This window comes from Astatotilapia calliptera, chromosome 1 (assembly GCF_900246225.1).
Source record: "Astatotilapia calliptera chromosome 1, fAstCal1.2, whole genome shotgun sequence".
Taxonomy (NCBI): domain Eukaryota; kingdom Metazoa; phylum Chordata; class Actinopteri; order Cichliformes; family Cichlidae; genus Astatotilapia; species Astatotilapia calliptera.
Genome location: NC_039302.1, coordinates 36,911,519 through 36,936,442, shown reverse-complemented (window position 1 = coordinate 36,936,442; position 24,924 = coordinate 36,911,519). Strand labels below are relative to the sequence as shown.

Sequence of the window (24,924 nt, the reverse complement as noted above, 5' to 3'; positions counted from 1 at the left end):
AAATTCCAGCAGTTTCTGAAATACTCAGATCATAAACAAAAGAGAAGTGGACGGAGAGCAGAACCCTGTGGAACACCACTTTTAATGTCTCGGAAGGATGATTTTTAAATATTAACAAAACCGAAACTTTGAAGGATTTCATGTCAGTTTAGAAACTCAACATGTCTTTGTTTCTTTAAATCAAACGTATCAAATCAAGCGAGAAGAGGTTAATTGTTAAATCTGAGTGTTAATCCAGTCTGACACACTTTGTTGCATCACAGCCTCCATAATGTTCCAGTATGACTCATGCAACAGTCCAGTGTGACATCACCTCATCCTGAGACCCCGTGAATCGTCTTCCTGCCTCTCCTCCGCCGGAGTTTTGAGATGTGTGTTTTGTTGCGTTGTCAGAGCTGCAGCATCAGCCATGATTGCAGGATGCGAGCGCGCTTCAATCTCTGACCTGATTTGCAGTCGTGTTGTGACTCAGGCTGGTCTAAAGTGCAGCATCATCACTGTTTTCTTCTGTTTTCTTGCAGCCTACAGTATGTGACCTGGTTTGATTGAAAGCTTGATGTTTATCAGTAATTTTCTGCTTTCTGCATCACTTCACAGCCTCGGGATGCTCATTATCATCTTAACTTTGTTCTACATCTGTCAATGAAATGTTCACATGCCATTTAAGGTAAGAAAAGGGTCACCGCATTCGAAACTCGTATTTAAAAATCAACCGCACAACTCTTTCGTTTTTATTTTACCCACAAAATGTAATTACTGTAAAAGAACATGGCCGGAGTAAATAGAAATAACACAACATGAATAAAATTAAAAATGAAGCTATAAACTACATGCTACTACCATGCAACGCTATCTGGATTTAATATTATCTGTTTGCACCATTTAGACAGGCCTTATTCCTCTGGGGGAGGTGCTCTTTGTAACAATTACAGCTGATGCTGGGAAATCAGGAGCACACCATTATAAATATATAATGTACGTACATGCATCAATTTATCTGAAGGTGCATGTCTGTCATGCACTGCCTTTAAAAGTGCATGAAACAAACATTATGTGTTCAGGCTGTAACACATCGCACTTGACTTTTGCAGTTTCTGCTCTTGCACATCTCTTTAAGTCTCACAGCAGCTGTTTCACCAGTATGAACATTATGTCTCGAAAGCTGTGTGGGAAATTTCATGAAAAAGATCTCAGCATAGATAGCGTAGCTTCCCTGCACGATGCAGACTAACGTTTGCGATCTGTCACTTTTGGATTTGGCCTGAATCAGAGAAACTTGTGCTCTGGCTTCATGTTTCAGCTGTTGCATGGATTCAAACTTATAACAGAAATAAACTCTCATGCTAATGAAGTGCACCGGCTTCTCTTCGCACTCATCAAAGGCGTAGGCGACTCAGCCTCCATCTGCTCTGAAATCGTCTGCCTTCAATATCAACTTTCCTTCACCAAACAACACGTAGGAGGCCAAAATTCATTAGGACCCTCAAGTGACGTCTGTGGGTCGGATTTAAATCAGATTTAAATCTGATTTGTCGCGTCACATCTTTTCTGCCACTGCGGTGTCCGTGTCGAGTGCCTCGTATGGAAACGTGTGATAAAAAACAATTTGCACATCAATTAGCATCCGTCCCCTCTTTCTTTCAGCTTTTATGTGTATGCGTTGAGCAGCATAGTATAGCGCCCCACTATGTTGGAGCTGGTTTATGCTCATCACTACCATTGTTTTCCTTAAATGGAGTTCAGGTTTCAATGTGTTAGATTTCACAAAAACGTGTAAATATTTCCACATGCAACAATTTTTTTCTGTCTTCATGAACACAGAAGATATTCAACTGATTGAGCTGATCTGTGTGAGTAAGCCTAGAGGTTTCTTCCTGTTAAAAGTTCTTCATCCCCACCTTCACCAAGTGCTGCTAACAGTGTTGGGGAGTAACAGAATACATGTACCGCCGTTACGTATTTAAAATATAAAATATGAGTAACTGTATTCTGTTACAGTTACCGTTTATAAAGGGAGAATGGACCGCCATACCCGTGATGTGTCTGTGAGCGAGGGAGGGAGAGAAAGGAAAAGCACGAGCTGTCACGGAGCAGAAACGGGAGCTGGAAACATGTAAATATAATAATAACCACTGCAGCCAAGAAGAGAGCCTGACGAGCCCAGCTGTAAGTAAGCTATTAAGACTCGACTGTACACCGTGTTCGTGTTTTCCTCTGAAACAATAAGTCCCGTTGGAGCAGCCTTTCAACGCCTCTCGCTAGCAAAGTTGACCCAGACAACAAAGTAAAGCTAGTTTTCGGCTACGAGCCCGACACGAACCCGACGTATTAGCCAGAGGTCCCTTTACTGCGGTTCGGAGCCGCTGACCTGTTTTATATACGCGAGGAATAGTTTTCTACACGAGATCGCTGCAAAAAGTGCAGCCTTACCTAATGTCCACCTACTGTTACTCATTCATATTAAGATTTAAACATCTAGTTGGTGTTGGTGTGGAGAGTAACCTTCAGTAAAACTAATAAATCACACAGCAGTAGTACATTCATGTAGTTGTAAAAAGCTTAATAATATATTAAGTAATCCAAAGTATTCAGAATACGTTACTCTCATTGAGTAATGTAATGGAATACGTTACAGAATACATTTTGTGGCATGTAATCTGTAATCTGTAGTGACTACAGATTACAGTGCAGTGGAAACACACTGGCTGCAATATGGGAACACTGGATTCTAAAATGTTTGATCTCATTGGGCTTCAGAACTCCTTGAATTTTAATCTCAAACAAGATTTTGGCTGTTCATGAATAAATGAGCGTGACTGAGTGATAGTGAAATGCTGCACCGATAGAACTCAAAGCAAAAAGCAAATCAGGTGCTCCCTCCATCAGCTGCATGCCTAATGAGCCAGCCCAGTTTATTGTGGTCTTGGTCAGTTTACTCAGTGTTTTTGAGTTTTTTACTCTTTCATGTTTCATGTATTGAAATATTCAGTATTTCTATTGTTTCGTGTATTTAGTCTGGGTCTTGGTCCTGAGTGGTTCTGGCATTTAATTCCTCTTTCAGTGTTGTGTTAAGTCTCCTGTATGAAGTTCATGCCTGTGAGTTTGTGTTCTTAATCATCTCGTGTCCTGCTTTGAAAGTTAGCGATCCTCATGTTTTGCTTTTAGCTTTGCTTTCGTTGTCGCATCTTCTGTGATTTAGTTCAGCTACGCCTTTTTCTCTCCAGCTGTCTCCACTTCCCCAAACTGCTTTCCTGTGCCTTCATTCAATTCATTTCAATCTACAGCTCGTGTCTCAGGGGGTTGGGAAGCGCATCTGTAACCTGAAGGTCGCCGGTTTGAACCCCGGGCTCTCTGTCTGTCCTGGTCTTTGTGTCCTTGGGCAAGACACTTCACCTACCGCCTACTAGTGATGGCCAGAGAGGCTGATGGTGCGATATGGCAGCCTGGCTTCTGTCAGCCTGCCCCAGGGCAGCTGTGGCTACAACTGTAGCTGCCTCCACCAGCGTGTGAATGTGAGAGTGAATGAATAGTGGCATTGTAAAGCGCTATATAAATCCAATCCATTATCATTACTTCAATTTTATTCATAACCAAAATCACAACAATAGTACAGAGAACCCCCAATAATTAGACAGCTCCCTACAAGCAAACACTTTGGCGACAGTGGGAAGGAAAAACTCCCTTTTGACAGGAAGAAACCTCCAGCAGCACCAGGCACCGGGAGGGGCGGGGCCATCTGCTGTGATAAGCTGGGGTGAGGGGAGGAAGACAGGACGAAGACCGCCTGTAGAAGAGAGCTATTAATAATAACTCATAATTAAATGCAGAGAGGTGTATAAACACAATATATAGTCGCTGCCTCCCCTCGTGCTTTGTCAGAGTGTCTGTTCACCTTGTTCCAGAGGTTTCCAGCCCAGGGTTCAGGTTCAGGTTTGTTTTCTGTTTCACCTTTTTGGATTTTTGTAACAGTCAATAAATGTCTCACTGCAAGTTCACCTCTGGCTTTGGTCCTCATGTCCACACGTACAACAAAGTGCTACACTAACAGACAAATATACAAAAAATGCGAATAATCCAGAGGAAGGTGAAGAGCTTCTCCCTCAGAGTGGACCATCCATCATCTAGAAATACTTTCAATTTAGGTCAACACATTTTAACCCCGAGAAAACAGAGAGGATCTCACACCTGTCAAGGATTCTGCTGTGAATTTTATTTACATCCACCTTTTTCTACATTACGTAGAAAAAGGTTACGTAACAGTTACGTAACAGGAGGAACTATGTAAAGGTCGAAGACGTGCAGTTTATGCATTTTAATTTACTTCAGCGTGATGGAGAGAATTCATGTGAACAATGAAGAGCAAATTTTATTTTGCTACAAAAATAAGTTCAGTAATCTCTATTATGATAGTAGAGAGAGGACAGGGAGGATTCACAGCCGGGCCTGAACAACATCCAGGTCAACTCAGTGAGAGCTCAGGTTATTAACCTGAGTTTGCCATGTATGCACTTTTTTTTGTTCAGATATTTCGTAAGCATAATACGGTGATATTTTGTTTCTTAGGCTGTTTCCACAAACTGTTTACCTCCCACTCTCACCAAAAGCAAGAAGAAATTAAAAATTGGGTCACAGTAATTCAGAAGTTTCAGCACAAAGAGATGAGGTAGGTGTTTGAGTTTTCGATGGACGTGATCCTCGCAGTGTGGCGTGTTTGACGAGCGAGCTGCTGCGTGTTGAGAGCTGTGCTGCTGCGGTGACTGGAAACAAAGTCAGAGTAGTGACGGGAGGGGGGGTTTCTGAGCTAACCAGAGCCTCTGCTGTGGTTTGGGGAACCACAGAGTTTGTGACATCTAGGAATATTTTATTCATTCAGAACTGCTTCTTAAGGTTCCCATTCATTCATGGCTCAGTCATTCCCTCTTTCCCTGCCTGGAAATTAAGCTTATGATCTCTACAGTCAAAGTGCAATGTGTCTTTATTTTTTGTCAAATTAGTCATTACATGTCTACTTAGGAAAATGAAGAAAGGTTAATTGTATTTGGGTAAGTGCAAGAACTGTGATTACAACCAAAAAACAAAGCACATGCCAAAACTTTAAACTGAATTTCCAAAAGTATATTTCTCTGTCTCTGTAATAATTCTGTTGACCTTTTACATAAAAGAAAACTGATATAAAACATATTTGAGGAGCTAGAACTGATTTGATTAAGTTTGCCTCACAAAACACAGAAACTACCTGCCGGCTGAATTCAGTTTTACTGTATAAGTAAATTGTTTTAAGGTATTGCGTGTAAATGTGAAACTGTTCTTTATTATATTGCATACAGCAATATTACATAGTAAATTTTACTATTATGCGTTACATGCTATAAAAAGTGAAACAATAAGTTTAAACACAAAGCCCTGTTTCTATGACAACAACTTGTAAAAAGACCTAATTACCTAAAGAAGATGAAGCTGTTCAACTTCTTATTGGCTGAGCGTGGGTCAGACCGTCTCTATGCAGACAGCATCGGTTGTCAGATGGAGGCAGTGTCCAAATAACGTGGTACAGCTGGTCTGTGGCTGCTCCTCCATCAGCCAGCTGCAGAGAAGAGCAAAATTATAACATATGAAGATTTAAAAGAAAATCAAGTTGTAAAAACAATAAAAGTGTGATTTGCAGCCACCGTCTGTGATTTTCATGCTGCTTTTTAATCCTTGATGTTTCGTCACACTTCTCCCGTTCCTGGAAAACTCTGCTGTCGCTCCCTTTTCCGGCCCAGAACAGGCTGCTGGGTTTTTGGAGGAGTGCATGGTTGGTTCCATTTATGTTGGAAAGCTAGCTAACGAGATAGCTAAAGCTAGGCTTTAAGTTCTGTGTACGTGAGAGACACTACGAGGTCTGAAAATACCTCCCAGTTTTTCTGCGATGACGTTTACAAAGCTGAGCCTGTTTAATATTTGGATGAAAAAATAAACTTGTATGCAGATGATGCAGCACTTTTAAATGTTCCTGTGACCCCTCAGTTACTTCCAGTGACTACTTTGAGGAAAGAGAGGCCAGTTTATCTGCATTTATCCTTCAGTAGTTTACAACAGCTCACTGAGATTAAGAACAAGAAAAAAAATTTATCTGACGTCTCGATCACTGGTTTCGTTTTTGCTGCTGCCTTAGATCTTAGTTCAAGCATAAAACTGCATGGATTCTGTTTTTTGATATAAAATGATTGTGTCTTAAGTCTAGTCTTTTTAAGTCTTTTTCAATCTGTACAGCTCTTGTGCCACATATTATAATAAATGACAATAGTAAAATGCAAGTTGTCTAAGGAGCTTGGGGAAAAAAGCGTCTGGACTTCTTTAAGTTGCAACTTAAAGAAGTCCAGACGCTTTTCTTTCCAAGCTCCTTAGACTGCGATGACCTGGATGACTGAGAACCTTCACAGACATAAAATGCAAGTTATAACATTTTTAATAGACACAAAACATTGTATGGCTGGTGTCTCTTTTCCTTGACAATGAGAGTTTCTAACGTTTTTACTGTTACATTGCTCTCTTCCACTGAGCCTTTACAGGATGAAGTAACTTTGTTACTTTGTTTCTGGCCGTGGAGGCCAAATAACGGTTGGCTGTCCTCTCCTTTAGCGCCACCCTCAGGTCAGACATTTTTATCTCACTACAGACAACGCTACAGCTAAGGCATCACCTTGTCTCCATCGCATTTGCCGGTGTCGCTGGTGAGGCTGCACAGGTTACCTTGAAACTTGATCGACACACGGCTGTGTGAAAACTCCTGACAGCCCTGCAGTAACCAGCAGTGGTTGAATACTTAGTGATTTATCAGATGAATCCTCGTTTTGTCGGGTTTCCTGTGTCAAACCAGGTCAAAGGAAATATGCTGACAGCTCTGATAGAAATTCTCTCAGCTCAAACCTCAGGGTAGACCACAATCAAAGCTACACCAAACAGCTCCGCTGTGATGTCACTGCAGGGGTGGAGCCACGGCAGGAGCTTCTGTGAGAACCTAATATGGAAAAAGGAAACATTACAATACTGAAACATGGGGGCTAACTGAACTATGAATGCATTCAAACCTGCAGCTCTTTCCATGCTAGACACAGATGAAATGCATTGTTCTGATTGGCTGATTACACACATGCAGCTGTTTCTGTTTCTTACTGGTGGATTTTCTTTATTTGACACTTTAAGAATATGTCACTGGTTTCATTAGATTGGGATCCATGAATATGTAAGATTTCCCCTCATTTTTTTTTCTCTGTAATGGAAAATCTCTCTTTTTTTACCTTCACAGAGAAAGTGAAACATTACGTTAAAACTCTGTGTTCTACCTCCACCATACAACGTTTTGACATCTCCTATGAAATAGTAGACATGTCTATCTAATAGTCTCTAATTTGTTCATGTAAATGGAGAGTCCTCGTCATATTTTATATTTATTTCCCCATACCTCTACACAATCAGTTAAATACAATACTGAGAATTATGATCTAGAACCTGTTTGATTTTGTTCATGATTGAGAGGTTAACTGAAGTGATAAGAGCTAGCTTTTGAACACTTGAGTTTGTACACAACTGGTTTAATTGTCACGTATTAGTCCTAATAATTTAGTCTCCTTTACTATTTTAGTTTGTTCATTTTCTACCTGTGTTTGTATCCCATCATTCACTTTATACTCACCAAATATCATTGCTTTTATTCCCAGAAAGAATATATTAGTACCATTTCAGCAAATAATATTAAATTTGATCATTTAGAAATCTTGAACATCTCATTAATATATGTTCACACCAAGGGCGTAGATTTGGTTGTGGCATTGATGGGGACGGATGATTCAACCATCGAACCCTGCCCCGTTTCTTATTTTTTCCTGTTTGTTTTTGCTTCTTGATAAAAAAAGGAGAAATATACTTGCCTACATATGCTATTCTACATGCTTTTAAACCGTTTAAAAATTACAATTCATAGTTTTACGTGTGAATTATATAATGTTAAATTACTATTAAACAAATGACTGACTAAGTATTTCCGGCTTTAGTTTACTTCAGCCATATTACATATCAATCAGGTATCATACAAAAGTAAAAATAGCTTCAAATACAGTCATGACAATAAAAGAATATGACTTTAAGGACTTAACAACATTACTTCAGTTACACCAACATCTCTGACACATTAGCACTAAGGAAACACTGAATGACCTGCTGGTTTTTGTCCATAAAACTACTCGTCTAAGATGACCACAAAGTAACAGATCTCTTAGCAACATTATGCAACATTTTAGGCACTGTTGCCCTGATCAAGTCAGTGAGCTGGGATGTTTTACTCTAAACATGAATTACTGTTACAGCAACAGACATGGACTATACGTCAGCTTGATAATCTGTTGTTAGAATTTATTTAATATTACTTTCTACACCAGGATCCTTTTCCACGCAGCTGACGCTGGTAACTGTGCAGGGGCGGATCTAGGAAAGTTTAGCCAGGGGGGCCGATAGAGCATGAACAGGGAAAAGGCGGCACAAAGACATACTTTTCTTTCTTGTTCTCATTTAAAATGTCTAGCTTTTAATAAATAATTATCTGAATCTTACAACCAAAGTTTTAATTTGATGTAAAATGTATAGAAGTCCATTACTGTATATAGTAACTGTTAAGTCTGATATACCCTAGTAAGCTATAGTACTTTTTCCTTTGGGAAGATACCATCTGTGCAGTCTGCAGTTCTGTAGAAGAAAGATGTTGAATCTATTTAATTATTCTTGAAAAATAATTTATTTCTGTGCATTTTTTTCACACTGCATCAAATTAAAGTTGATTACGTCGATTAAGCATCATGAGGTGGGGGGTGGTTCACTTTTTTTTTTCACTGGGAGTTTTAGAGCCCTATTAGTTAGGTTGCTTAATATTTCTGCTAAGTACTCTTTAAAATACCAGAATAGGGAGGATGGAGTAGGTTTAAGTTTATTAGATTGATCAGTGTTGCTGAACTATGAAATATTTTGGGTGCAGTGTATTTTTACATACATGTATAACAGAATAGCGTTAGTGGGGGTTTTTTTTTAACTTGAGTATGAACCTATACAAAAAGCAGCAAGATATTAAAAAAAAAAACAGTTTTATTGATTAAAAAACACTATATCGGATTCATATCAGTATCTCACATTAAAAAAAGTGGTATCGTGCCATCTCTAATATATATGTATGTAAGTATATATACACATACACACACATATATACATATACACATACATATTCCATCACTGAAAAAAGGAAATTGGGTGGTTGTTACATTTACAAAAGCCTAGCTTGTTTGCAAAACATGTTTCTATGGTGAACGTAGTGAAATAATCTAAGGTCTGAATGAAATTCAACAGATTAATTTGTTCTTGTTGAGATGACATGAAACAATCCTGTCAGAGAGATTACTTGACTGGACTCACAAAGTTCATAAGATCACACAAGATTTCAAAGCACAGGAAATGCACGAGTCAGAAGAAGCATAAAAGCATACGCACACCACGTGTAGGCTGTTGCAATATATTGTGGTTTAACCTGTCAAGGACAAAAAAATGTAAAGAAAATTCTGCATCAAGCCTTGTAATCATAGCTTTCCTACTTTTGTGAGGTCTGTATCGACAGCTCAGTGGTGCATTGGTTAGCATTGTTACATCACAGCAAGAAGGTCGTTGGTTCAAGTCCGCAGTCTGGTTAGTTTGCAGTGGGTTCTCTCTGGTTTCCTCCCACAGTTTAAAGTGTTGCATTTATTAGGCCTAGGTTAACTGGTAATTATAAGTGAACATTATGTAATATGAAGACAACATGCAGTATTTAAGTGACCAAGTAGTACTGGGGTAAAAAGGTATTTAATCAATCTGGAGAAAATCATAATATTCAAAGAGCTCAACTTACTTCATCTAAACATGTTTAATCACATTTTATCAACACAAAATTCACACGTTTATTAAATATGAATAAGTTGTGTTGATTTAACTCAGTTGTTTAAGTTGCTGCCAACGTGACTTAAACAACACTTTTTTCAGTATACCCAATTCTCCAAACTTCACAAACTGTTGTTCTTGATAAATGTATTTATTCACTTCCTTAAATGGACGACTGTAATTCATTATTATCAGGAAGTCCTAAAAACCCCTGAAAAGCCTTCAGCTAATCCAAAATGCTGCAGCAAGAGTCCTGACAGGGACTAGAAAGAGAGCAGATTTCTCCTGTTTTGGCTTCCTGTTAAATCCAGAATTCAAAATCCTGCTCCTCACATACAAGGTCTTAAATAATCAGGCCTCATCTTATCTTAATGACCTTGTAGTACCATATCACCCTATTAGAGCACTTCGCTCTCGCTCTGCAGGCCTACTTGTTGTTCCTAGAGTATTTAAAAGTAGAATGGGAGGCAGAGCCTTTGTACTGTAAAACTGTCTGTTTCGATAAAGCTTTTTCTTAGACGCCCTCTGGACCCAGTGGAGGTGGTGAGTGACAGGAGAACAGCGGCTAAGCTGTCATCCCTGTTGGACAACATCTCCCACCCCATGCAGCAGACTGTGACAGCACTGAGCAGCTCCTTCAGTGGGAGACTGCGGCACCCACGGTGTGGGACGGAGAGATTTCGCAGGTCTTTCCTCCCCACTGCTGTCAGACTCCACAACAAAGACTTTAACTGATCAAGCACACACATCCACACATATGCAATAACACTAAGTGCAATAATCCTTTCTGTCATCGTTGTATTTTTACTCAGTTGTATATAGTATTTGTATTTGTATTCTATTTTTATCTTATTGTATATTTTTATTCTATTTTATTCTACTGTATATAGTATATTATTTTATTCTATTCTGTACAGCTGTGTACTGTATTTATTCTTATTGTATTCTCATTTTTGCGTCATAACTTTTGCACTGTCCACTTCCTGCTGTGACAAAACAAATTTCCCACGTGTGGGACTAATAAAGGTTATCTTATCTTATCTTATCTTATTAGTTATGTTGCAAAAGAGTGTTTCTTCTCCAGTCTTGTGTTCCCACTTCCCGCATTAGATTTGTGGAAGCGTGGATTTGGCACACTACTTTAAAGTGGGAGAAAAGCATTTCAACAAAAGCTCCTGTTTGACATTCACGGGGAGATATTTGACTATTTTTGCACAGGTGATTTCTCTCAAATGACTGTACAGTTGTGGCAGATGTTACTTGGTTGAAGTTGGTTGAATTGGCAGCCTAAATGGCAGCACTGAGGATTAAAATACCACAGCATGATAATGATGTCATGGGCGCAAACCTCCCTCGTTGCTTTGATGCTGGTTGTAGAATGAGTTAGTGTCAGCAGGCGTCTGAGGTCAAAGTGACTTCTCATATTATTGCAAACAAATTTCAGAAAAATACCAGAATACCAAAAACATAATAGAGGCCCAAAGCATCACAGCTGCTGCAGACACAGTGCATATTACCTGCCAAGGATTCCCCTCTGATCTACGTGTTCCTCCCTCTGCTAGGTTACATTCACCCCCAATAGGGATAGACATGGACACCCCCATCCCCAAATTTTTATCTTTGAAACAGATCAAACTGTTTTCCATCTCTGAGCTCTTCTCTAATTGTTCTGTAATGTGCGCCCTCCTCTTGCCCTCTAACTAAGCAACTTAGGACTCAGCAGCTCACTCTGCACCTGGATACACTCTGGCGACAGTGAGAAGGAAAAACTCCCTTTTAACAGGAAGAAACCTCCAGCAGAACCAGGCTCAGGGAGGGGCGGGGCCATCTGCTGTGATTGGTTGGGGTGAGACAAGGAAGACAGGATAAAGACATGCTGTGGAAGAGAGACAGAGATTAATAACAGATATGATTTAATGCAGAGAGGTCTGTTAATACATAGTGAGTGAGAAAGGTGACTGGAAAGGAAAAACTCAATGCATCATGGGAATCCCCGGCAGCCTACACCTATTGCAGCATAACTAAGGGAGGATCTAGGGTCACCTGGTCCAGCCCTAACTATATGCTTTAGCAAAAAGGAAAGTTCTATGCCTAATCTTAAAAGTAGCTAGGACAGCCAGTGATGTTTCTTCATTAGTGACAGTTTTCTTGCGTCCACATTTTGGCAAATCCAACACTGAACCAGTTTCACGAAACTTAGCAAGCAGTTTGCTGACTGTAGCATGGAGATGGGTGGTCTCGTAGGGTGTCTTGCATTGAAATCTGCTGCAATGACCCGGTTACTGCGTTCACCAGATATCAACACAATTTCGATCTGCTCCTCACGTGTTAACCTCTTCGACATGTCAATGGCTGTGAACAAATAGAAACTTGTAAATAACAACTTGTATCCAAGATGGCCGACTTCTAAATGGCCACCATGGTCACCACCCATCTTGAGGAGTTTGCCCCCTCACATATACTAATGTGCCACAAACAGGACTTTAATATCACCAACCATTCCCATGTTGTTACGGTGTATCCATATAAATGGCCCACCCTGTATATTTTATCCCTGCACAGTTGGTGTGGAGCACCCACAATTACGTCGTGCATGTACAAGAACAATAAAGCGCTATTCTACTCTGTTCTACTCTTCGTCTATTAGCTCCAAACATCAGTGCAGGTTTATGCTTTCTGTAGATCCACAAAGACACAGAGTGAAGCTCTTTCTGACCTTCTCTATACTCCACCAAACATGCAGACATCAGTAATAATAATATTCATACTCTAACAGTGGCGTATGGCACCACCCTGTTCAGGTGTAGAACAATAACACGTTTTGAAAGTGCACAAGAAACGAGAAAAAAGCAGGAAGAATGCAGTTTTTTTTAATATGATCCGTGTTTCCTGGTCGATCATTAGAGGAAGACGAGCACTTTGATCAGTCTTTACTAATCTGACCTCGTGCTACTGACGCACTGAGGCTCCACGACGTCTTCCGGGAATGGGGACAGTATTTTCAGTAGGCAGCAGTTTCATGTGCGTTGATCTCTATGGTTAGGTCAGCAGTGTTACTATGGAGATGAAACCACTTTCATAACAGAGAAACACGAAGTTAAACCTGAAGTTTCCTCCAGAAGCTGAAAGTCCTCAGGACTGCGGTACCCTTGTGGTTAACCTGTGTTACTGCAGCGTCTGCGGTTTCTGCTGATTTCTTCGATCTTCTCTCACCGTAGATTCACGTTGCTGTGTTTTTACCATAACAGATGCATTTGGTCACCAGAACAAGGAGAGGCATCACTGTTTGTTTGAGTCAATTTCAGACTAATGAATGACTCATTTAATTGTTGCGTGGGAGGTGCTACAGTCATTTAATCAAAGATTAATGGTCATGTAGGTGTGATTGTGGACGTCATACTGGTGCTGGTTTGTTTTATCTCTTCTGCAGAGCGTGCAGAGCATCTGTTTATTATCCTGTTTAAATATCAGGTGAACTGAAGTAGCAGCATGTCACTGAGAAACGCCGCCCGGCAGCTTTTCACTCATCGCAAAGCGATTTTATCGAAAATCTAACGATTATGACTTTGCTGCAGTTTTTCAGAGGGTTGAATTTGATGAGCTGGTCCTCCTTGGTGAAAACATGGTTCATGTGTTAAACATAAAACATCTGGCACAGCTGTGCCGGCCTGCACAGTCAATCATGATGAGAGTTTTTAAGAGGACCCAAATGCAGGACACCAGGACATGGAGTGAAATATATTATTGCTATTATGATTATGTTTATGATTGTTATTATCATTGTTGTTGTTGTTATTAATGAAAAACATAAAACCGACAAGTTTACAAAATAAGAAGAAAAAAAAATGAAAACGACACACAAAAAATTCCACTCGTACTGATCAGCAAATTTTCAGCAGATGAGTTTTTTTCTGCAGTAATTTAATAATTCAGGTTACACCACAAACATTTAGCCCAGATTCTCTAAGGAAGTCAGTCAGTACATCAGCCCCCTCGCCAATAACATCAAATCAAAAGACTTTGGTATCATTTTTGATCAGCACCTGAAACTCGCATCAAAGGTTACCCAGTCTTTTTTCCTTCATCCGAGAAATATTGAAAAAATCAAACCTTTACTGTCAGTTAACCTCTTAAATTTTAGTCCAATCCTTGCATCCCGTCACTGACTTCCAGTGAGATTAGAAGATTAGATTAGAATTCTGTTCTTAACATGTGAGGCTCTGCATGGACAGGCCCTGCTCACACTGCAGAGCTCCTAACCTTCTGTGATTTTGGAGGTTGTTACGTCCAAACTGTGGAACAGCCTTCCTCGGTCAATCAGGTAGGCTTTATTTGTTATTTGCTATTTGCTGAAAAAGTCATTTTTAGCCATAGTTTGAAACCATGCATGTGTGTGTGTGCGTGCGTGCGTGCGTGTAATGAATTATGTGTGTCTTTATTTGAACTGCGAAGTGCTTTTCAACTCTGTGTTTGGAAAAGTGCCATAAAAATAAGTTATTATTGGTTAATATTATCATTTTTGGTTTGGAGCTGTGGAAGGACAAAAGCTTCAAGCCTTTAAAGAACATCTGTCAACATCAGTACAGGTTAAATAATCATTGGGCCACTTTTAAATACCAAGCTTTTAAATCAAATTAAAAACATGAAGGTGTGTATTTTTTATGAACATCAGGGTTTACAAAAGATATAAAATATTTTTTTAAATCCTCCAATTTTAATCGTTAAGTTTTTCTCTTTATCTTGACCAATGTACAGAATTTTAATTAATTAATTATGAAGGACAAATGCACATTTCACAAATTGAAAAATGAAGTCTGGACATAATGTGTAGACTCTCAGCTTTCATATGAGCGTATCCACATTCAAATTGGATGAAGAGTTTAAGAGTTTCAGGTCGTTAACATGTGCCACACTCTTTCTATAGGGACCAAAAGTAATTGGACGATTAACTCAAAGGGTGTTTCATGGGCAATTCCTTTGTCATGTCATTATCAAAGGCCTGGAGTTGATTTGAGGTGTGGTTGCATCTGGGAGATTTTGTATGAACAGATGACATGTGGTCAGAGGAGCTCTCCATGCAGGTGAAACAAGCCAACCTGCAAAAACAGACAAAAACATCTGAGAAATGGCCACAATATTAGGAGTGGCAAAACCTACAGTTTGGTACATCCTGAGAAAGAAAGAAAGTACTACCTAAAAGACCTGGATGACCACAGAAGACAACAGTGGTGGATGATCGCAGAATCATTTCCATGCTACAGAAGGCAGCTCATGACCCAAAGCACATCACATCATCTGTAAAACACGGCACAGGCAGTGTGATGGCTTGGCCGTGCAAAGCTGCCAGTGACACTGGGACACTAGTGTTTATGATATTGTGACACAGGACAGAATGAAGTCTGAGGTGTTCAGAGACAAACTGTCAAATACAGTCAAATTGGGCAGTTTCATAAAACTGATGAACAATGACGCAGAACATACAGCCAAAGCAACCCAGGAGTTTATTAAAGCAAAGAAGTTGAATATTCACAAATGGCCAAGTCAGTTACCTGATCTTGATCTGAACACGCATTTCACTTGTTGAAGACTGAGCTTCAGACAGAAAGACCCACAAACAGACGGTTGCAGTAAAGGCCTGGCAGAGCGTTAAAAAGGAGGAAACCAGCATGTGGCGATGTCCACGAGTTTAAGACTTCAGGTTGTCATTACCACAAAGAGTTTGCAACCAAGTATTAGAAATGAACGTTTCATTTTCAGTTATTTAATTTGTCCAATTGCTTTTGGGCCCTGAAACGAAGTGATTTACTTTAGCTCCCTCACATTTTTTATTTCAACCCACCAAATTAAAGCTAAGAGTCTGCATTTCAGCTACATCTGAGTTGTTCCGCTGGGGTACTGTATGGAACCAAAATTAGAAAAAAGTCTCTGTCCAAATGCTTATGGACCTTACTGTATCTTATCTTATATACTGAAATAATCAGAGCCTTTTTTCCCACTGCGATGATTAAACACCCAACTTTAGCTTTACAGAATAAACAGATACGGTGATTATCAAAGAGGAAACAGATATTTAGATCAGATGTTTTGCTGATGTGCTGACAGTAAAAGATGCAGATAAAGACGAGATAAACTGGAATGATCCCACGCGGGGAGCTGAATTCTCATGGTAGATGATGGATCGAACAGATAAGAAACTACTAACGAAACAACATCGTAAAATTCAGGGCAGCGTGCACTTTGAAGACACTTTTGGGGGGATTTTATGCCTTTTATTTCAGAGGAAAGAGTCAGCAGGAGATAAAGAACAAAGGACTCCTGAATGACACCACAGGACTGCAGACCTCGACACAAAGCCAACCAAGTCTTCTACGTATCTGTAAAGCAAACCTTCTTCCAAACTTTCTTTGTCGGCCAACCTCTGGAAGCACGATGAGAAGCAGCGCGAATGTGGAAAAGCAGCTTCTGAACGACATTGCTTCTTATTTTTTATTACAAATCAGAAGTTCAGAAAGCACATCGCAGCCTCGCACAAGTTTTATGTCCACGGACACAACTTTCCCAGTTTTCTAACCTTCCTGAACACCATTTGTCATCTCTCCGTTCTCACATGTGATGATTTCATTATTTAACGAGGACCAGAAACACTTCTGGAAGCTGGAGGGACCTTATCAAATAGAATAAACTTGGTTAGATTTAGGTTAGATAAATGTTGCAGATATGAAACCTGCTTCCTGTTGAGATACATCAGTTGCAAAAGCAGTGCATGAACACAATCAGATAATTTTTTTTGATCAATTTCGATCGATCAGGATAAAGATAAGTGTGCTGGAGCAGAGCGGCGTGTTGGTCAGGGTTGGAAGCTCTGAACCTTCTGCTTGCAGCTCTGCAGGTTTCACCTCGCGCTCTAAAGACATGCTCACTAACGATCGTAAACTGGCTGTAGGTGCGTCTGTCTCCAGGTGTTTGAGATCTTTTGCTCTCTGTCAGCTGGGAGAACTTTCCCCACCACCATGATCGTAGGTGAGGAAAATGGATGGAGCTGTTGTCCAAACAAATTACTTCAGGACGTCTCTGATCGCGAATGCTTCTTAAAATTGAACATATGTAGTTTCTGCTCAGGTAGACAGCATGGAGAACACCTACATTCTTAGCAGGAAGACCAGAGTTTGCTGTGCCTGAAGGAAATGACCAAATAAAGAAATCAGTGATGATCTCAGATCATCAGAGAGAAGCTGAGCGTACACTTATTAACACATTTAATGCAAACCGTGGACACTATATTACAGAAAATAAAAAAAGTAGAATCTGTTGTCATTAAAACAAATTCTGTTCTTTAAATTAATGCGACCAAACCTGCCACACTGAAAATAAAATTCAGCTTCTGCTGTTTTACACGTTTTTCCTGTTTTTCTGTCACAGATGTTATCAGTGCAGCAAACGTGTTCTTTTCATCTGACAGACCGCCTGTCAGGCTTTCATCGTGTGATTCAGATGGTCTGCAGAGATAACAGGAATCTCCCGTTTTGTTTCTTGAGCTGTTATCATCTCAGAGATCAGGCGTGATCACATCTGATCAGCATAAATTGTGCTGATCTGAGAGCAGTCGCACACAGACGCTGGACAGGACCAGAGCAACATCATGAAGCTGCTGAGGCACGGCGTCTACACTCTGCTGGTGAGCATCGGCTTTGTTCACTCTGATCATCTGTTTACTGCGACTGAAAGATGAAAAGCCAGATTATATTAGTCTGCTGGAAATTACATGCAAGAAATTACTCACGGCTGATAGTCGCAAAGGTTAGATTGGGGATGACTGGTGAGAAGTTCCAGCGCAAAGCAAATTTAGCAGTTTGACTGTGAAATTGATCAGACTGGAAGAACCAGCAGCGGCTGAAAGGTTTTACTGGGTTCATTTAATGGATGGACATGAAAAGTGTCGCAAACAGAAACTAGTTCCAAGCAGTCTTTTAGAGATGTCGTTAGCTGGCCTAGAAGAGTCAGGTGTGCAGCGCAGGTGTCAAGCTTTCCAGAACTGGACCCAGCGCGGGTCTTTAGGCAGGTGAGTAAATTTAAACTGGTCAGAAAACGCTTTTAATAAAGTAATGTTTTACTTCACGTTTCCAGATAATCTCCTGTACGGCTCACCGGGTTTATAATAATTATAATCTGTGTGGCTAACATAATATTTAATCAACTATAACAGTTTTTGGTATTTTTACCTAATAGTTACACAGTCATGACGCGTAATAGTTCATCCCGTCCTAAAACTCTCCGTGAAATCGTCCTCCTGCAGACACTCTGTGTTTATTTATATTTAAAACTGAGTTTTGTGTCGGCTGCTGCTGTTTAATGGACTATCATGTCTTTTTTTGTGCTTATCATGGTTCTTATTCGACCCTGTAGATTTGAAATTTAAACCCTGTTAAAACAGCGTTTAGAGTGATGAAGTTTGTCGTTGCTTAAATTGTCATCATCTCACTAAAAAGTATAATAAAATAACCTTTAAGGAACGGTTATAGACTCTCAGCAGCGCGCTCAGGTTAACAGATGCTGATGGAGGCTCGAAGCATGTCAGGTTTGGCATTTGATTTCCAGCTTTTTCTGAAGAGTCCACAGAATCTCCTTTAAAACAGTCCAACCCAGCATTTCCATCCAGCTTCAGGGTGACGCTCCTCTGGGCAACACCATGGATTAAATCCGGATAGACTTAATTAAAAAGAGCTTGTTTGTGTTGATAGTACATCTATAATTGTTGTTCTCACATTTTCACTCTGGATTTGAACTTTGTTCTCTGTGTGAGTCTATCGGTCTGTCTCATCACTGCCGAGCAGTTTTGGTCCACTCTCGGTAACAGCGTTGCTTCAGTTCATCGAGGTTTGCACCATTCGTTCATGCACAGCTCTCTGGACTCTGCACCACTGCAGCAGCTTGATTCTTTTCTTTTTCAGCCATGCATCTTCATGGAGCTCTTGGGTTTGAGCTCAGGGTGAATTTGCTGGTATGTCTGCTCCTGGGGAGATTGTGGCATTGAGTGTGTTAACATATACACCTGTATATAGAAGTGGTCCCTCGGGTCATTAATCGGTTAATGAAGGGCATTTGATTGGCTGATACTTACCCTCCGCTTCACGTGGAAGCAGTGAGAGAGGACTGTCTTTTTCACACGTATGGACTTTGAGGAATAAACGCTCTAACAGTCTTTAAAAGGCAGAGTTTAAAACTGTGAAACAAATAATTCTAGTTTTAGTATTTTAAGCTTCTAGTACAGACTAAAAACTTACTGAGAAACTTGCACAGATGAGCTTCACTAAGAGTTTCTAAGAGGTTCGTACTCTTCATACTAGATTAAAAGTTGAAACCACTGAACGATGTTTCAAACAGGCTGAGGATGCTCAGAAAGCTCTGGAATACATATATGTATGCAGAAAAAATGTAAAAATGGTTGAAATAGTTGCATTTAGTAAAACCCAAGATTGTAACTTGTTGGTAATCTTGTATATTCAGGTATGTTGCAGTGCATTGTGGGTCGCTCACTCCGAGGTTGAAACTGAATCTGCAGCTGAATGTGACACCATGCTGACGTTCTCCTCTGAGATCACCAGCTTGACTGAAGGAAACGGGGACATCCACAGCAGATCTCTGTCTCCGTGGAACTGGACGTGAGTAAACTCATGAATGAATTTGTGAATAAATGACTGAATGAGTAAAAACAGAAGCAACTCTGATAAATGTCTAATTTCACTTGTTGCTGTGTTTGTTGACTCAGGCCAAACACGGACAGAAACCGAATCCCCAGGACGCTCTGGGAGGCCGAGTGCAGTACCAGCTTTTGTTCCAGTCCCATCCCAGGACAGAAGGACCAACACAACCTGAACTCAGTCCCCGTCTACCAGGACATTCTGGTCCTGACCTCACACAATGGCCGGCGCTGCTACAAAGCATCGTTCCGCTCTGTGGCGGTCGGCTGCACCTGTGTTCGAGCCGAGACCGATCAGAAGTGAAGCCCAGGAAACAGAAATGTTTCGAAATAAAAGGAGCTAAAAAATAAGTTAATTGAAACCTGGTCATTTCATTCTTGCTGTTGTATTTATTTAAAAACTGCACAGTGCGTGTTAACATCAGATGTGCCAGATTTGAATCAGCTCTTCATTTTTATCTATAATCTCTGTGCAGGTAACATAAAAAACACACAAACAAATAAAAACTACGTGGAGTAAAAAATGATGACAAGTCTGGTTTGCTTGAGATCAGCTTTCATTGTATGTGCAGCGTCGATCTGAGAAGTGCCAAAATAGTTACTCCCCTTTACTGACCTCACATTTTACTCACATTTGGTTCGCCTATCAGGCCCCTCGCTGTCTACTCTAGCAGCAGCTCTAACACCAATCCCCCTAATAAATCAACTGAAAGTATTGGGGAAAGTCTATATAAAACTTTATACATAAAACTGCCATGTTTTTTAAATGATCGAAGCTTAAGAGATTGCCTTTATCGATTTTTTTCCCGGAAATGGCCTGATGTGCTTGGATTTGTGTAAATTAAATTTTAAATTGTTGTTGAAATTTTCAGTCATACTGTTACACCCGAGCCCAAAGTGAGTCAAAGTTAACTGAACTTGTTTACAGCGTCATTAGTTGTTTCATAAACATCACACTGTAACGTCGGGTTGTGTTTAGTGGTTGAGAGGAAGGGGCAAAACACTTAGCAGGATAGTCGAAAGAATACACACTCACGCTGGCTCTGGGAATTCCACAGCATGTTCTTTAATACACGTTCCCTTCGTCAACCATATAAGCCCGGTTGAACGGCTGCAGCTTAACAAACAGAGTAGTGGCGCATACGGATGACAACATTAACCCTCGACTTGGGTTGTCTTAAAGAGACACCACACCATTGTGACTGTTACAACACGGATGATCTGATATCGTCGTGTTGGTGTTGTTCCCAGATCATCATGAAAATGTTGTTCCAGGTTCAACATTGCATGTGACCAATCACATTGTTGTGACGTTATTCTTTTGCGCGCCAAGCCATTCGTGCATTTATGAAATTCCAATGTTGCAAGGACAATATCAATTCTGCTTACCGTTTATTAAAGGGTTAGGGTTGGGGTTAGGGTCAGGGTCCGTTGATCTAGCGGACAGAGGCGGTTTCTCACAGCTTAAGTACAGTTTTTTGTTTTACGGCGTTTTTTTTCCCGAAGTCGCAAAAGTATGACGTCACAACATTCTGATTGGTCACTTGCAATGTTGATCCTGGAACAACATTTAGTTTGATGATCTGGGAACAACACCAACACGACGATATCAGATCGTGCGTTACAACACACTGTTCAATAATTAGTCAAATTAATGATTTTGAAGTCACTCTTGAACCTGAGTCAGTGCCTCTGTAAGACATAAGAATGTGTGATTTTGAGCGTGTCATTGTGTGAAGACTACTGCATCATCTGCGTACATTGGAATATTAATATTTAGATACATGTTAATATGAAGTGCAAAGAAAAGTAGTCCGAGCAAAGAGCCTTGTGGAATCCCTGCAGAGTGAATATATGCACATTGCGTTCTCTGTGATAGAGAAATCCACAGAACAGCTTCAGTTCAGATAAAACTCGGTGTTTGATTGTGTGAAATGCTGTTTTCAAGTCTGGGTTTGGATGATTACTCGTTTTTGTTCAAGCACAAAATAACATTTTAATGTATTTTGTACAGTGAAAGACATGACTTCATTTGACAGTAACATTACAGGAACAGTCTTGATCTCTGAATGATGGCGTGTGAATATAACCAAACAAATCAAACACAAAACAAATTAAACATGTAGTTGTGGACTTGCAGTTCTCTCACCATCCACCAGTGGGCGTAGCAGAACTGCTTTTCTCCTCTTTTTAAAACATAATTCTTCTACAAAGCTTGTTACCTTTTACAGTTTTGTTTTGGCCAACATTCTTAAATATTTTATCATCTTACATTTTTATTATTTTAGAAGAGAATAAAATAGAATAGAATAGTTTTCATTTAGAATTTGGAAATATACCGGTAACTAAAATAACAAGAGAAAAACAAAACTTGAAGTTTACAGTTTTGCTTTGCTTTGTCTCTTTATTTTTTTTTTGTTGAATTAGTCTCCAAATTTACCATCATGTGCACTGGACGAATTAGAAAAGTTCCTAATCTTTCCTTTTATTAATCTGACGTATTTAGAGATTTAGAGAATAAATGTGACGTTACTGTGTAGAGGATTTGGTGGTGTATTGGCATGCACGCTGCAGCGAAGTGTGCATTACTGCTGAGTCTCATGATGTCTGAAATCCTCTGCAGAGAAAAACTTGTTCAGACTGAAATCAGCTCTAATTAGCTGAAAACAAGAACACATTGTGGAGTGTGTGTGTGTGTGTGTGTGTGTGTGTGTGTGTGTGTGTGTGTGTGTGTGTGTGTGTGTGTGTGTGTGATTTGAACACTGACAGCAGGCCCAAAGACCCGAACAGAAAACAATAGAGGTGAGTAGAAAATAAGTTGTGGAGCGTAGCAGCGAGCAGCTCACATCCAGGAGACGCTCAGGTAGGTTTGATTTCCTTCTTGTCCTTCAGATTCTGTGACCTCTGACCTTTGTACAGAGATGATTGAAGCTTAAGTGTTTCCAAAGAAAAAAGGCATTTGAAGCATCTTTAAGCCAAAGTTTGTTGAAGCTGAACAAGCTCCAATCAAAGCTGTTGGACTGCTTTTAACTCAATCTATTTGCCAGCTATCTGTACATTTATTTCCCTCTCATGCACAGCGGGGTAAAATAAGTACTGAATACCAATACCAATACCAATTCTCAAAGTAAATACATTTTTAAGCTGCTATTGATGTGAAACAATGCAGTACACAGATGCAAAGAATTCAAACTTTCTAATGGTGTATTAATTAGAAAAACATAGGGAAAAAGTATTGAACACGTTTACTGAAATGTATTTAATACTTCGTGCAAAAGCCTGTATTGGTGATGACAGCTTCAAAACAACTCCTGCACAGAGAAACTAGTCTCACGCATTGCTCAGGTGTGATTTTGGTCCATTGTTCCACACAAACAGTCTTCAATCCTGAAGGTTCTGTCGACCCCGTTATGAACTTTAGATCTCTCCATAGGTTTTCATTTGGATTCAGGTCAGCTGATTGGCTGGTTCATTCTAACAGGTTTATTTTCTTTCTCTGAAAGCAGCTGAGAGAATCCTTGGCTGTGGGATCATCGTCCTGCTGAAACGTCCACCCTCGTTTCATCTTCATCATCCTGGCAGATGGCAGCAGATTTTTATCCTGAATGTCTCTGTACATCTTTCCATTCATCCTTCCTTCATTTATATGAAGTACCGTATTTACTGCACTATAAGGCGCACTTAAAATCCTTCAATTTTCTCAAAAATCAACAGTGCACCTTATTGTAACCGAGGACAAGGGATGAGTAAACGGGGCAAAGAAATAATTGATCATTTATTTATTACATAAGTTAAACATACAAATTCCCAGTCGTTTCCAGACAGGACTTACAACACATCCTGCCGATATCCCAGCTGCGCATGAGACTTACCACACAAACTGTGCGAAATAACACTACAACCCGTCACACCCCGCTTAGTGACACTGCAATCGTGGCACACACTGCAAACAATTCGGGTCTCAGCGCAGCTGGGAATCAGTGCTATGTATGGCCTGTGATCTGAGAGATAAAGGGAAGTGGCACAAACAATTAAAATAAAAAAACAAAAGAGAGGTTAGTCCGCCCTTACAAAACTTACTCTCAATCAATAACCGCCTCTACGGCTGGACGGACTAACCAAAACAAAATTACAAATCAATCAAAAGAACAAAAAAAAGGACAGCAGAGACAGCACAGCTGAAAAACAAACAACATTATCAATTAAAATATTACCCAATAAAATAGCAATTTTATAAAACCATTCAAAATCATGAAACTAAAACAAACACTCAATATACCTACAATATTGATCAGTTTCCCTGCGCGCAGTCGATCTAGGGCTTGATCAATTCTTCTATTAAAATTCGTGGTCACACTAAAAAAGTCCAATGACACATTAAAAAATAGGCACATGCAATAGCAAAAGATCCAAACAAAAAATGGCAAAAGTCTCTTACCGACAGTATACCCACTCGCACCTGAGTGAATTAATTGCCTCTGGTTTTTTCCACAGAAGAGCGCTGACTTCACCCCACACACCCCACTACCTTTTCACAGCTCTTCAGCCAATCACCTGGCAGCGAGCAACAAACTGCCAGGTGACACTTGTTACAACCCTCCCTTCAAAGGGCATCGGCGACCCGACGATGAGCTGAAAAGAGAGCACACTTAAAATTTTGCTCATTTTATAATGGATTGTGGCAATTTAAATGGGTTTGAGTGCTGTCCAGCAGTCTTCCTCATTGACCTACGAGACCCTTGCGTCAAGCTGGCAACATCTTCCTCCCCAGGTTCTAGGTCCCCAGAACAATCCAAATGGGGCACCCCCACATGTGTGGGACTCAACGTCCCTTCCTCCAACACTGCAGAATCGCCTCCATCTCCCTGTTCTGTAAACATCTGTTCCACTTCATCAACCATACTGTTATTTGTGGCCAACATTCCGGTTAGATCATCCTGTTTTGACATTTGTAGGCCACTATCTTGGTCTCCATCCAATTCCCTGATTGGAATGTTTCTCAACTCAGTTCGATGTACTTGTCGAAGTGGACCAGTGTGCCCAGCAGGAGCGACTGAATATACTACGCCATGACCAGGAGGAGGTCGCACTACTTGAAAGGGCGTGGGATCCCAAAAATCTTGAATCTTATTGCGACCTCTTACAGAGTGGTTTCTCATATACACCAAATCGCCCTGCTCCAAATCAGGACTAGCACATTTAGAGGAATTCAAATCTCTCTGAACCCTTCTCCTTTCTAACCGTTGCTGCAACAACATCATATGCAGCAGCCAAGGACTATCTCTCTT

The 24,924-nt window shown here is 40.2% G+C and overlaps 2 protein-coding genes and 1 long non-coding RNA gene across 3 annotated transcripts in view; 2 read left to right on the top strand and 1 right to left on the bottom strand.

Moving 5' to 3' along the window:
* The first annotated feature begins 17,912 nt into the window (after positions 1 to 17,912).
* Positions 17,913 to 19,940, top strand: il17a/f2 (interleukin 17a/f2). Its single transcript, XM_026169231.1, has 3 exons — positions 17,913 to 17,998; positions 19,455 to 19,598; positions 19,706 to 19,940. Exons 1-3 carry the CDS (start codon positions 17,913 to 17,915, stop codon positions 19,938 to 19,940), a joined length of 465 nt encoding a protein of 154 aa, XP_026025016.1.
* A 3,427-nt stretch (positions 19,941 to 23,367) lies between these two features.
* LOC113027152 (uncharacterized) lies at positions 23,368 to 24,159 on the bottom strand. Its single transcript, XR_003272994.1, has 3 exons — positions 24,075 to 24,159; positions 23,920 to 23,992; positions 23,368 to 23,814 (listed from the first exon to the last, which is right to left on the bottom strand). It is a non-coding gene; the product is annotated as an uncharacterized LOC113027152 (long non-coding RNA).
* Positions 24,160 to 24,307: 148 nt separating this feature from the next.
* Positions 24,308 to 24,924, top strand: part of LOC113022323 (stathmin-4-like) — a 4,880-nt gene continuing 4,263 nt past the window's right edge. Inside the window, exons 1-2 of the mRNA XM_026168023.1 lie at positions 24,308 to 24,562; positions 24,645 to 24,719. Of these exons, the coding sequence (XP_026023808.1) occupies positions 24,308 to 24,562; positions 24,645 to 24,719 (330 nt within the window). The remainder of the gene's footprint in view (positions 24,563 to 24,644; positions 24,720 to 24,924) is intronic.